We start from the raw sequence: 12,908 nt of genomic DNA, 5'->3' as shown, positions 1-12,908 counted from the left end.
GGGATGGAAGGGGGACTTTTCCTTGGTACTTTATATAATTTCAAAGGGACAGCATTTATGAGTGTTTTTTACTCTTTCCTGGGCTTCTTAGTATCCTTCAAGTGGAACATTTCTTAGTGGCTCACTGACGTGCTTGCTCTACTGCAGGACGGGGAGCCCCTCAGGGGCAAGGATGGCTGTGACTCACTCCTAAGTCTTCAGCTTCCTGCCATGGTCTGACACACAGGAGGCCAGGAAATGTTTGTGGAATGACTGCAGGATCAGAGCTTAGCAGGCATGAGAAGTGGACTGGGGGGTGGAGGGCATGAGATGCACCCCGGGAGAGCCATCCAAGCCTAGGAGCCGGGGAAGGCTGGAGCAGTGGGTAGGTAAGTCAGGAAGAGCTGGTCCCTCTGAAGCCTGGGCCCGGCATGGTGCCCATAGGAGGTGCCGTTGTAGAAATGATGTCAAAGGGCAACTCAGTTTTTGAGAAAGAATTCCCAGAAAACAAACTTGGCCCAGCTTCGCACTTGTTGAGGACAGAAAGGGAAAGATCTGAGCTGAGGGGAGCTGGGGAAGGAGGAGTGAGAGGAAAGAAGAAGGGGTTTAAGGAGACCTTGACGGTCAGGGCCTGGGCTGGACCGCAGGTGGTGGAGGCTCAGCATGCTGCTGCTGGGTCCCTGGGGAGCTGGGGGAGGTGGCTCTAGGAGTGCGTAGGCAAGAATGTCTGCTGCTTACAGAGGTGGTGGCCTGGCTGAGTCTGTGCTAGGCTGCCCTGTTCCGCCTTCTATCCTCTAGTCTTTGTTCCTTCAACTGATATTTCCTCAGACAGATGCAGGCACAGCTGGAGGGAGGGAAGTCATCATGACTTCCTAGAGGTGTGGACTCCTGGGTTGGGGCTTAGATGAAGAGGAACTGTCCAGGTAAAGGAAGGGAGCAGACTTCCACAGAAAAGACAGAACAAGAGCAGGGCCACTGAGATGTGAAAGAGCCCAGCCCCAGTGAAGAGCCCCAAGCCCTTGGCATTGCTCAGTAAAGGGTTGTCTATGCTATGAGGCAAATGGAACACCTGCTGCTGGAGTCTCTGGTGGCCGGGGTGGGAGGGGCTAGAAACCATGTTCCGTGAAGGACAGCTAAAAGCAGCAGCCGCGGATCATGTGGTTAGAGCCCTGGACTTCCAGGCCGGCTCTGCCACTCCTGCTCACAGCATAATCTGGGGCAGGTCACTTTGCCCCTTGGAGCCGCAGCTGTGGGGAGTATTCATGGGTGCAAAGAGGCCACCACTGGCATGGTGCCTGGAACAAAGGTGGCACCCAACAGACTAAGTTACTGTTACTTGGAGAGTCAGGTATTGAAAGGCTGCGTTTGGGCCGGGCACCATGGCTCATGCCTGTAATCCCAGCACTTTGAGAAGTCAAGGCGGGCAGATCGCTTGAGCTCAGGAGTTTAAGACCAGCCTGGGCAACATGGCAAAACCCTGTCTCTACAGAAAAATATGTATATATAAAAAAATCAGTTGGGTGTGGTGGCATGCACTTGTAGTCCCAACTACTCAGGAGGCTGAGTGGGAGGATTACTTGAGCCCAAAGACGATGAGGCTGCAGTGAGCCATAATCACACCACTGCACTCCAGCCTGGGCAACAAAGCAAGACCTCATCTCATTTGGAAAAAAAAAAAAAAAAGGCTACATGTACAAGAGCCATCATGGAGCCATGGGCCCAGTTTACAGAGTGTCTCTAAAGAACCAGGTCCAGAGGAAGGAAGTTCTAAGGAGGCAGGTATCAGCTCAGCTTTAAGGAAAGTCCCACATGGAAGCATTGGTCAAGAATGGAACGGGCCATTATTGGGGTGAACCGTATCAAGGGAACAGCCTCACCAGGGCTGGACAGCTCCCTGCATGGACAGCATCTATATCTAGGGTTCTGTGGAAGCAGTTGGATGGAGTGAGAGAAAAGCCTTTTGTGGAGCAGTCATTGAGGGAAACGCTAGGCTGAGGGAAGTTTAACAGGTGGCTTTGCTGTAGGGCTTCCCAGGACCTTCACTGCCCTGAAATGTGGCCACAACTCTAAGGCTTGTGGAAACCAGACAGACAACATGAATGGGTGACGTGGGAAGGGGTGGACAGGAGTGGGCTGGAGACAGCTGCCCTTCGGAAGAGGAAGCCTACTCAGCTCCCACTCTGCTCCCCTGGCTGTCCTTATGGGAACTCTACTGGCCACTGTTAGGGGTTAAATTGTGTCCCCAAAAAGATATGTGGAAGTCTTCACTCCTGGTACCTGTAAATGTGACTTTATTTGGAAATAGGGTTGCAGATGTAACCAAGTTAAAACGAGGTCATCGGGGTGGGCCCTAAACTAATGACTAGTGTCCCTACAAGAAAGAAAAATTTGAATACAGAGACAGGTGCACAGAGAGAAGATGGCCATGTGACAACAGAGGAGGCAGAGATCGGAGTCAACCATCTACTAAGCTACGGAACACCAAGGACTGACAGCATCATCGGAAGCCAGAAGAGTCAAGGATGGATTCTCCCTGGAAGCCTTCAGAGAGAGCACGGCCCTGCCGACACCTTGAGTTTGGACTTGTGATTGGCGACAATGTTTCTGTTGTCTTAAGACACCCAGTTGGTGGTATTATGTTATGGCAGCCCTAGGAAACTGAGACAGCCACTAATTCATGATTAACTATGGACTAGCAAAAGCTCCAGAGTCGGGCAGGTGATGCAGAACCTCCTAACTCATAGATCACGGGCCCCTTTTTTAGAAAGAGCATCTTGTTGGATGAGCCAGGGGACACGATGAGGGTAGGGCACTCATTCTTATTCTCAGCCTTTTGTTTTGTATCCACATGGTACCATTCACGGGAGTGACTCCTGGTTTCCTTACCTGCAAGTTGAGGACAACAATCGCAACCTCCCAGGAGGCTGTGAACTCCCAGCGAGATGCATAGCAAGCACTGCCCCCGACACACCACTAGAGGAAGGATTATGATGTGGGATATTCCTTTCTGTGAGCCTCACTTTACCCTACTGTAAGATGGGACAGCAACATCTCCCAAAGCTTCCTAGGGTTGCTAGGAACTGCCTGGCATGTGGCTGGTGGTCAGAACTGTCCATGTGGACCAGTCAGCCCCTTCCCGCACACTCACTGTTTCTGCATGTCCTTCGCTGCAGGGAGCCTGGTCCCCAGTGGCTGCCCTTACCTGTGCTGTGAGCTGGATGGGTTGGGACAAGGTGAGCTGTGGGGTCCCAGGGGGCTGGCTGGCAGGCTGTGGTGGTGGCAGGTCACCCCCCCCAGAAGAAGCTGGGGGCTGCGAGGTCGAGGAGGAGGCAGAGGAGGAGGAGGAGGAGGAAGTAGAGGAGGAGGCGGAGGCGGCGGCGGCGGCAGCGGCGTTAGCAGCAGCGGCGGCACTGGACTGCTGCACGGCGGCGGCCAGGAGCTGGGCCTGGGCTTGCTGCAGGAGGAGCTGCTGCTGAGCTGGCATCAGTGCCGTGAGCTGTGGGGTGTCAGGGACAGCAGGAGTTGGAGCAGAGGGTTGAAGAGGAGCAGAGAAGGCAGAGAGGGGTTAGTGCCTAAGCCAAGCAAGTAAGGGGACAAGACCTCCTGGAGGACAGAAGAGGGCAGGAGGCAGGCGTGAGAGAGTGGCCATGGCCTTGGTGGAACAGTTCATCCACTAGCCCTGTAACAGATGAGGGGTGGCTGGTTTGTCCGCTCGTCCCCATCCTTCCCCGAGTACTTACCCCAGCTAACTGGCTGCCCGTCAACATGAGTTGGGCCTGGGGCAGATGAGGCTGGGTCGGCTGGGGGGGCAGGGGTGCTGCTGGGGCTGAATCGCCACTGGGGTCTTCAGCCTTGATCTGGGGGGGAGAGAGGCAGGGTCCGGGACCCCAGAATGTTAAGTGGAGGCCAGAGAGAATGCCCACCTGTGAACCAAAGAGAGGGCACATGTGTGGCAATGGCAATCAGGCTGGCACAGGAGGAGCAGACTGGGGTGTGGATATGAGGGTGTGGCCTGTGGTCCTGCACTGACCACTGGGAGCTTCAAACCACTCCTCTGGCCTCAGTTTCCTCATCAATCAGATAGGGCTAACACAACACCTGCACCCAAACTCCCTACAGGAGAAGTCCCTTTTGCAGAGCGCTTTTCCACTCCTGAGAGTCAGTTTCCCTGTCTGTAAAACGGAAAATAGTGGCCGGGCATGGTGGCTCACACCTGTAACCTTAGCACTTTGGGAGGTTGAGGTGGGTAGATCACTTAAGGTCAGGAGTTCAAAACCAGCCTGGCCAACACAGTGAAACCCCATCTCTAAAAAAAAAAAAAAAAATAGAGAAAAAGGAAAAGATACCCACTAGGCACCAGGGCACTCAAATAAGCGGGTTCTGGGTCCTACACCCTTCATCTGTATCACACAGAGGTGCATCTCTCTTGCTTTTTTCTCTTTTCTTTTCTTTTCTTTTTTTTTCTGAGACAAGATCTTGGTCTGTTGCCCAAGTTGGAGTACAGTGGCATGATCACAGCTCACTGCAGCTTCTACCTCGCAGGTTCAAGCAATCCTCCCACCTCAGCCTCCCGAGTAGCTGAGACTACAGGTGCCTGCCACCACACCTGGCTAATTTTTAAATTTTTCTGTAGAGACAGGGTATCACTATGTAGCCCAGGCTGGTCTTGAACTCCTAGGCTCAAGCGATCCTCCTGCCTTGGCCTCCCAAAATGTTGGGATAACAGGCATAAGCCACTGCACCTAGCCAGGTGCATCTCTTATTTGTCCAATGAAGTAAGACTTTGTTGGAAGAAAAGGTTTTCAGGTATAAGAAAAACCACCACCTTGGAACCTGGGCTACAAACTCAGCAGCTCACAGAAATGAGCACAAATGAATGACAGGAGTAGGGGTGGATGGAGGTGGGCTGGAGAGAGTGCCTGCCTGAGTGGAAGTCTTATCTGGCTCGCCACTCTTTTCAAAATCTAGAACAAATATACTGGCAGAATAAGCAAAGCACAGCGTTTGTCCTGTACTGTGGACAAGCCAGATGTGGCCCAGGAAATGCCAGGCTTCAGCCTCCACCCCTGTGGTCCACAAAGCCTCTCCATGTCTCTCTGAATATGAATATGGACACATCTTGCACCATACACACAGAACAGACGACCAGCACAGAGCCACCCTGGCCTCTTCTGCTCCTAGGTAAAAAGCCAGACAACAGCAGTTGTTGGCTGAAAGGCCTATTGGCTGAAGCACACACAGTGGTGGGAGAAGGCATGGCCTGATGGATTACATACCCTCAGGCCTAAAGTGGACAATGGGATCATCCTTCAGCCTGATAGCCCAACACCATTTTGTAAAAGGAAGTCCAGAGAGGGAAAGCAACTTGGGCAAAATGACACAGCGTGTTGGTAGGGGGGTGATATTTGAAATGTGGACACAGACAAACAGAGGCCAAGGAAAGGCCAAATAACAGACAGTGAATGGCATGTCCCAAATTAAGGAATATAAGCATTAGAAAGTTTAAGAGCTACAGAGGCCAAGTGTGGTGTAATCCCAGCATTTTGGGAGGCTGAGGCAGGAGGATTGCTTGAGGCCAGGAATTTGAGACTAGCCTGGGCAACAGAGCAAGACACTGTCTCTTAAAAAAAAAAGAGAGAGAGAGAGGTTAAAAAAAAAGAAAGTGCTGCAGAGATGCAGCATGAAATGACACTGAGTATGAGAAGTCAGAGTAGTGGCTATCCCTAGCAGGGGCATTAAGGACCTCTGGAAGGTTGTTCGTGCTCTGCTTCTTGATCTGGTGCTAGTGACATGGGTGTGCTAAGTTTCTGAAAGTTCGCAGAGTCATACATTGAAGATCAATGTGTGTTTTTTATGTATATCATATTTTAATACAAAGTTTTTTAAAAAACAGGTTGAGCGTGGTGGCTCACCCCTTAATCTCAGCACTTTAGGAGGCTGAGGCAGGAGCATCACTTGAGGTCAGGAGTTCAAGACCAGCCTGGCCAACATGGTGAAACCCAGTCTCTACTAAAAATACAAAAATTAGCCAGGCATGGTGGCACACACCTGTTATCCCAGCAACTCGGGAAGCTGAGGCAAGACAATCACTTGAACCCGGGAGGTGGAGGTGCAGTGAGCCGAGATTGCGCCACTGCACTCCAGCCTGGGCAACAGAGCAAGACTCCGACTCAAAAATCGCTTGAACCCAGGAGGCGGAGGTTGCAGTGAGCCAAGATCACGCCATTGCACTCCAGCCTGAGTGACAGTGCAAGACTCCGTCCCAAAAAAAAAAAAAAAAAAAAAGTTTTTTAAAAATAATGTTGAATGCTATGGTGAGTACACTATTCCCTTTTCAGTGCTTTTTCATTGTTTCTGGTTATCTTACAGTCTCTGACTGGTGCTTGAATGTCTTTACCATCTCTCCAATACTAGCTAATCTCCACTTTTAATTTAATTTAATTTTTTTTTGAGACAGGGTCTTGCTGTGTCACCCAAGCTAGAGTGCACTGGCACCATCAGGGCTCACTGCAGCCTCGACTTCCCAGACTCAAGCGATCCTCCTGCCTCAGTCTTAAGTAGCTGGGACTACAGGCGTGCATACCCAGCTAATTTTTGTATTTTCTGTAGAGACAGGGTCTCACTATGTTGACAAGGCTGGTCTTGAGAACTCCTGAGCTCAAGCAGTCTACCCACCTTGGCCTCCCAAAGTGTTAGGACTACAGGCTTGAGCCACTGCACCTGGCCTAATCACTTTTTTTTTTTTGGGGTGGGGTCTCCCCCTGTTGCCCAGGCTGGAGTGCAGTGGTGGGATTTCGGCTCACTGCAACCTCTACCTCCTGGGCACAAGCAATTCTGCACAATGCCTCAGCCTCCCAAGTAGCTGGGATTACGGGCACTCACCACCATGCCCAGCTAATTTTTGTATTTTTAGTAGAGTTGAAGTTTCATCATGTTGGCCAGGCTGGTCTCAAGCTCCTGACCTCAGTCCGCCCGCTTTGTCTCCCGAAGTGTTGGGAATACAGGCGTGAGCCACCGTACCCAGCCCTAATCTCCTCTTTTAATAAGCAGAGAACAGGCCTCTGAGGTTTAGACCCTTCGGCACACAAGAGACTCTGGGTAAATTTTAATAATCATCGTATTTATTTCCGTGGAAAGTGATTCTGGTTTTCCATTTGTGAAATTTCCATTTAAAAAACATTTATTTAAAAAGCTGTCGAAAAGCAAGCCAGTTCATGAGCTGGTAATTGTTGAAGCTGATTGATGGCTATCTAGGGGGTTTATTTTCATTATACCCTTCTCCCTATTTCTGTATCCACTTCACATTTTCCATAATAAGGTGTTTTTTTTAAAAATTGAGCCAATTAACAAAATTATATGTAAATAGTTGCACACAGTGGTCTTATGCCTGAGACCGTGACAGGAGCACATGAATCACTTCAGTTAGGGAAAGACTGACACAGAAGAGATGGAGAGAAGTTGAGCGGCAACGGCCAGAGAAACAGGGCGAGTTGTGGACAGAGCCCGAGGCCAGAAAGGGGAGGGAGAAACCTTTCCCTTGGTCCCACTGGCATCCCCAAAAGAAGGAAGCCTGCTGCCAGTCTGAGAACAGACTGCAAAGATCTGATTCAACTGAGGACAAGGTGGGGGCAATGGATAGACGCTCTGCTCTGAGGGCTAAGGCAAGAGCCAAACCTGCCATCAGAGGGTCAAGGAGGTCAAGATCGAGAGCCCGTCTCCCCTGGATCCCGTTCAAAGCGCTCAGCACAGAAGCAGGACACCCGTTCACAAAGCACTTTTGTCCTTCCCTCTCACGGTGGCAGGGGGGTACACCAGACATGGAGGCAACCACAGAGGCCATCCCATCCGACTGCCCCCTCCCCCCGACCAATGATACCGAAGAGGAAACTGAGAGGCCCAGAGAGGGGAAGTGACTTTCCCATGGTCACAGAGCAAAGCTGTAGCAGGGTGGGGAGCAGTTCCCAGCCTCCCACCCCATCCCTCAGCCACCGCTGGTCAGGGTCTGGAGTCCTGCTCACACCTTCTCTGCCCCCACGTCCAGTGCTACCTTCAAGCCTCTGGACCTGCCTGCTACCCCTGGACCAGGATGGAGGGTGGAGACTGGGGCCCAAGCAAACCCCAAGAAGCCCAGAATGCCAGGCACAGGGCCCCATCTGGATGTGGAATTTGCACTGCCTGGCTGCTTCCGGCCTCCCTGTCATTCTCTCCTCCTGCATCCCTACAGCTATCCTCAACTGGTGCCAGCCCCCCACCCCCACCTCAGCTGGCCACTAAATGTGTATATTGGGGGACAGGGGGTGGTGCAGGCCCCTGTTGGGTCAGGGAAGTTGGGATGGGGGCGGGCCTTTGGCTTCCTGTTGTTCATCGCCCTGGGGCTCTGGGGGGGATTTCCCTGGCCACCCCCACCCCCTAGGGAAGGGGAAGGAGCCTGCGTGAGTCACAGGCCTGGGGTGGGAGCCCAAGAGTGAGAAGGGGCGGGAGGAACCTCGTTACCAAGGTACAAGGCTCAGTGCTCTCTCAGCCCTGGGACTGAGGCAGGCCTCCTGAGGACCCTCTTCCAAGCGCTGCCCGCATCCCTGGCTGTTCCGACAGGTGCTTACCTTTGTGCTGGGGCCAGTTGGGGACACAGAGAATGGGGAGGTCTTATTCTGGGGGTTCTGCAAAGAGAAAGTAGGGGCAAGGGGATGGGAATAGTGCAGTGAAGCAGCTTCTGACCACACCAGCTCCCTGTCCTCCTACCACAGGTGGCACACAGCCCCCTCTGAACCCCTCTCCCCATTCCTCCCCATCCCCTCCCATTTATCCACTCCCTCCTAACCTGATGATTAGTGTCTGGTCCATTTCTTTCAGTGTCTGCAAAGAGAGGGAAAGGATGTGCTGTCATCAGCCACCCCCACCACACCTATCCCCTCCCAGCCCTCTTCCCATCTGCCCCACTTCCCCTGCCCACGGTGACCCCTGCCCCCCTGCTCCCTGCCCACCCACCTGTGTGCTCTGATGGGGAGTCCAGACCTTGCTTCTCGGCCTCCAGGGGCTTAGACATTCTTATTTCTGGGGACAGAGGAGGAATGGAAGTGGGGTGAAGGAGGGGAAGTCAGGAGGGCTCTCGGGCCCCCGTTCCACCACACTCCCCAAGCCTTTCCCCAAAATTCCCCCCTTACCCCCAGCCACCTTGGAAGTGTCTCTTCCCAAGACACATGTCCTCCGTTCCAGGCCTCTGCCCTCCTCTGGCAAGATGAGACACAGCCCTCAGGCCTTGGGGGATCCTGCCTTATCCTTTTACTCCTCCAGAAAGTGACAGAGGGGTGTTATCCACAGTGCAGTATAGGGCAGGGCAGGAGGTGGAAGGTGGTCGTGAGAAGGTATCAGCTGCCCAGGAGGAGGCTGGTGACGTCCCAAAGGAGGGAGAGCAGCCTTGGGCCTCCTCCTGCGGCGGGCCGCCCAGGCTCCCGTCCTGCCCTACCAGGTTTCGGGTGAGACATGTTTTCCACTCTGAGTGGGGCCTCAGAGATGTGATGGGGCTGCAGCGTCCCCAAAGGAGGCAGTTGTCAGATCTCTGTGTGTGTGTGATTCAGCCGCCCTCTGGCCCTCTCCCCACCCCACCACTTTCCCCGTCCACATCTCACTCCCACCTGGCCTTTCTTCTTATGTTTAGCACACCGGCCTAGCAGACCCACCCTGATCCTCTGTCACCCCAGCCCCATTCAGCTCTACCCCTGAGCTTGTCCTCCAGTCGAAACCTGATCTGGGACTTCAGGCTTGAACCCCAGCTGCAGCCTCAAGTCCACCCCTGTAATACAACCCCCGGGCTCCGTAGGCCCAGGAAATGAAAGGAGGCAGCCAAGGGAGGATGGCAGGCAGCAAGCTGGGCACCAGGAGACATAAACCCACGGAGACAAATGTCTGTCCTCAAAATGCTCCAATACTTTTCACAGAAAGGCGAGTGCTCACCAGTGCCAAGCACAGAGCTAGATATGACTCACACCTCACATTAGTGGTTAGTGCTAATATTACCACATTTTACAGAGGAGGAAACTGAGGCTCCAAGAAAGGATGTCACCTCCCCAAAAACACGGCAAGACAGTAGACATGCCCTGACTGGACCCCTGGTCTTCATGACTCCAGGGCTCCTACTTCTAATCAGATCCACTCTAGTCTAATGGCCCCCAGTCCTGACTTCTAGCCATCTCAACAGTCCCCTCGCCCAAGCTCATCCTGAAACTGAATCCAATCCTTCCTGGTCCTCGACCCCAGGACAAATCTGGCTTCAGCCTGACCCATCCTTAGTCCACTTACTCACCTTGAATCCCAAGTTGTGCCCAGATGGTTCAAGTCCTTCATCTGACCTTGACTGCCAACTGTACTGAGACCTTGTCCCTGAGTCAAACTCTTCCCACAACTCACTCCAAAATCCCTACCTAAACCATGACTCTACCCCTACTAAAGGAGCTGTCCAACTCTAGTGTGCTCTGCACCAAGATACTTAAAGAAGACAGCTAGGCCAGGCACAGTGGTTCACGCCTGCAATCCCAGCACTTTGGGAGACTAAGGCAGCCAGACCTCTTGAGCCCAGGAGTTCCAGATCAGCCTAGGCAACATGGAGAAACCCCATCTCTACTAAAAATACAAAAATTAGCTGGGCACAGTGGCATGCACCTGTAGTCCCAGCTGAGGCAGGAGAATCGCTTGAACCCAGGAGGTCAAGGCTACAGTGAGCTGTGACTGCACCACTGCACTCCCGCCTAGGTGACAGAGTGAGACCCTGTCTCAAAAAAAAAAATATGGAGCTAAAGTGAGGGAAAGGAAATAGGAAGAACTCAGTAACTGCAACAAAAAAAAAAAAAAAAAAAAAAAAGTCTAGAAATCTTGCAGTTGAGGATTATTCAATGTGAAATGCTGCTTGAGTTTTAAATTCCTAATTAAAAAGACAGGTCGTGCATTGCTGGTGGGAGTGTAAATTGATACAAGCACCATTCAGAAAAGTTGAAAAGATGCCCTCTCCCTACAATGCAGCACGTCCACTCCTGGACATCTGCCCAAAAGAAACACGTGTCCTGCCCATCAAAGGGCATAGGCAGAAATGCTTCTGCAGTCTTTTCATAACAGCCCCAAACTGGAAACAGCCCAAGGGGCCATCAACAGGTGAATGGATAAGCAAAATGTGGTATGTCCATACAATGAAATACGCCACAGTAATGAAAAAGAACAAACTCCTGCTTCATATACATGGCCAAAGCTTGGAGACATGAGGCTGAATGAAAGATGCCAAACACAAAGGCAGATGTAATTTATGATTCCAATTAAGGGAAATTCAAAAACAGGCAAGCTGATAGCAGATGATCATGGTCAGATGTGCGAGCTCCTTGAGGGTACTGACTGGGAAAGGGCATGAGCCTGCGGCAGGTGAAAAAGGATCTTGTTTGGTGGTTACAGGGTCCTTACATATGCAAAAATTCATCAAGCTGTACACTTAAAATTTGAGCACTTTATATACATTATGTTTTAACAAGCAAGAAAACATTTAAAAGCTAAAAAGCAAAAAAGCCAGCACACAGTCCCATTAAATGCACACTGCACCATGGCAGGTAGATAACTTGAGGCCAGGAGTCTGAGACCAGTCTGGGCAACACAGTGAAATCCCCGTCTCTCCAAAAAATAAAAAAGTTGGCTGGGCATGATGGTGGTGGGCACCTGCAGTCCCAGCTACTCAGTAGGCTAAGATGGGAAGATCGCTTGAGCCCAGGATGTTGAGGCTACAGGGAGCCGTGATTGCACCACTGCACTCCAGCTTGGATAACAGAGTGAGCTCTGTCTCAAATTTTTAATGATAAAAAAAAAAGAGGGAGACTGCCTAGGGTGGGGGTGGGGAGTAGGTGCCCAGGATGCTACCAGAGCTCAGGTCCTGTTTCCTGGCCCTGGGGACAGGGCATTAAATGGCTACTGATACAAGATATAAGAAGGACAAGAAGGGAGCTGGGTGGCAAGTGTATCCTGACTCTGGAGCAGTAAAGGAGGGAATCCTGCCTGATCCTAGTTCTAATTCACCCAGACCTTAGCCCTACTTCAGACAACCACTAACTCTAACCTGGTCCTAAATCCCACCCCTCCTAGCATTCCTAAAACTGCAGCCCCAGCCTCCTCTGGCCCCCTTCCCTCCAGCGGAGGTCCACATTGCCTCAGGGCAATCCTTTCCTGGCTCCTCCCTATCTCCTGGAGAAACAACCAGGCTGATGGGCCTGGCCTCCAGGGGCTGGCCCACCACCCTGTACAGCTCTTCTCTTGCAGCTCATGCACAGTGCTCTTCAACCACGTCGAGCATCTTCCCCTGCTTGGGGGTTCTGCTTGACAGAGAGCAGACTGTGCAGGTTCCACACTCCTACCTAGCTGGGCATCCCTCTCCCACCCACAGATCGGGGCAGCCTCAGACACCACTGCCAGCCCAGCAAGTCCACACTCATCCTTAGCCTCTGCTATGGGCTAAGTTGCATCTCCCAAAATTAATACACTGAAGTCCTAATTCCTGGTACCTCAGAATGTAATTGTTATTTGGAGACAGGGTCTTTAAAGACATAACTAAGGTAAAATAAGGTCATTAGTGTGGACCTTACTGCAATCTGACTGGCATCCTTATAAGAAGAGGGGGCCGGGAGCAGTGGCTCATGCCTGTAATCCCAGCACTTTAGGAGGCTGAGGTGGGCAGATCAGCAGTTCAGGAGTTCGAGACTAGCCTGACCAACATGGTGAAATCCTATCTCTACTAAAACTACAAAAATTAGCCGGGTGTGGTGGTGTGCACCTGTAATCCCAGCTACTCAGGAGGCTGAGGTAGAAGAATCGCTTGAGCCCGGGAGGTGGAGGTAGCAGGTGGCAGTCAGCCGAGATTGCACCACTGCACTACAGCCTGAGTGACAAAGCAAGACTCCGTCTCA

General features: G+C 52.0%; 1 protein-coding gene across 9 annotated transcripts in view; it reads right to left on the bottom strand.

The window, feature by feature from the left end:
- Window positions 1-12,908, bottom strand: part of POU2F2 (POU class 2 homeobox 2) — a 45,163-nt gene that overhangs the window by 26,195 nt on the left and 6,060 nt on the right. For 5 of the 9 annotated variants that reach the window (XM_023229495.2, XM_023229496.2, XM_023229497.2 and 2 more), the window contains exons 2-5: window positions 8,965-9,030; window positions 8,798-8,832; window positions 8,580-8,636; window positions 3,720-3,836 (exon numbers count right to left, since the gene is read on the bottom strand). In XM_023229495.2, coding sequence (XP_023085263.1) covers window positions 3,720-3,836; window positions 8,580-8,636; window positions 8,798-8,832; window positions 8,965-9,030 — 275 coding nt within the window. Of the gene's footprint in view, window positions 1-3,719; window positions 3,903-8,579; window positions 8,637-8,797; window positions 8,833-8,964; window positions 9,031-9,140; window positions 9,265-12,908 lie in introns of all 9 variants that reach the window. The other 4 variants (XM_023229489.1, XM_023229494.1, XM_023229491.2 and 1 more) reach the window with 2 other exon arrangements.

This window comes from Piliocolobus tephrosceles, chromosome 21, assembly GCF_002776525.5.
Source record: "Piliocolobus tephrosceles isolate RC106 chromosome 21, ASM277652v3, whole genome shotgun sequence".
Lineage (NCBI taxonomy): Eukaryota > Metazoa > Chordata > Mammalia > Primates > Cercopithecidae > Piliocolobus > Piliocolobus tephrosceles.
The sequence above is the reverse complement of the archived record's forward strand: the minus strand, read 5'-3'. Positions and strand labels throughout refer to the sequence as shown.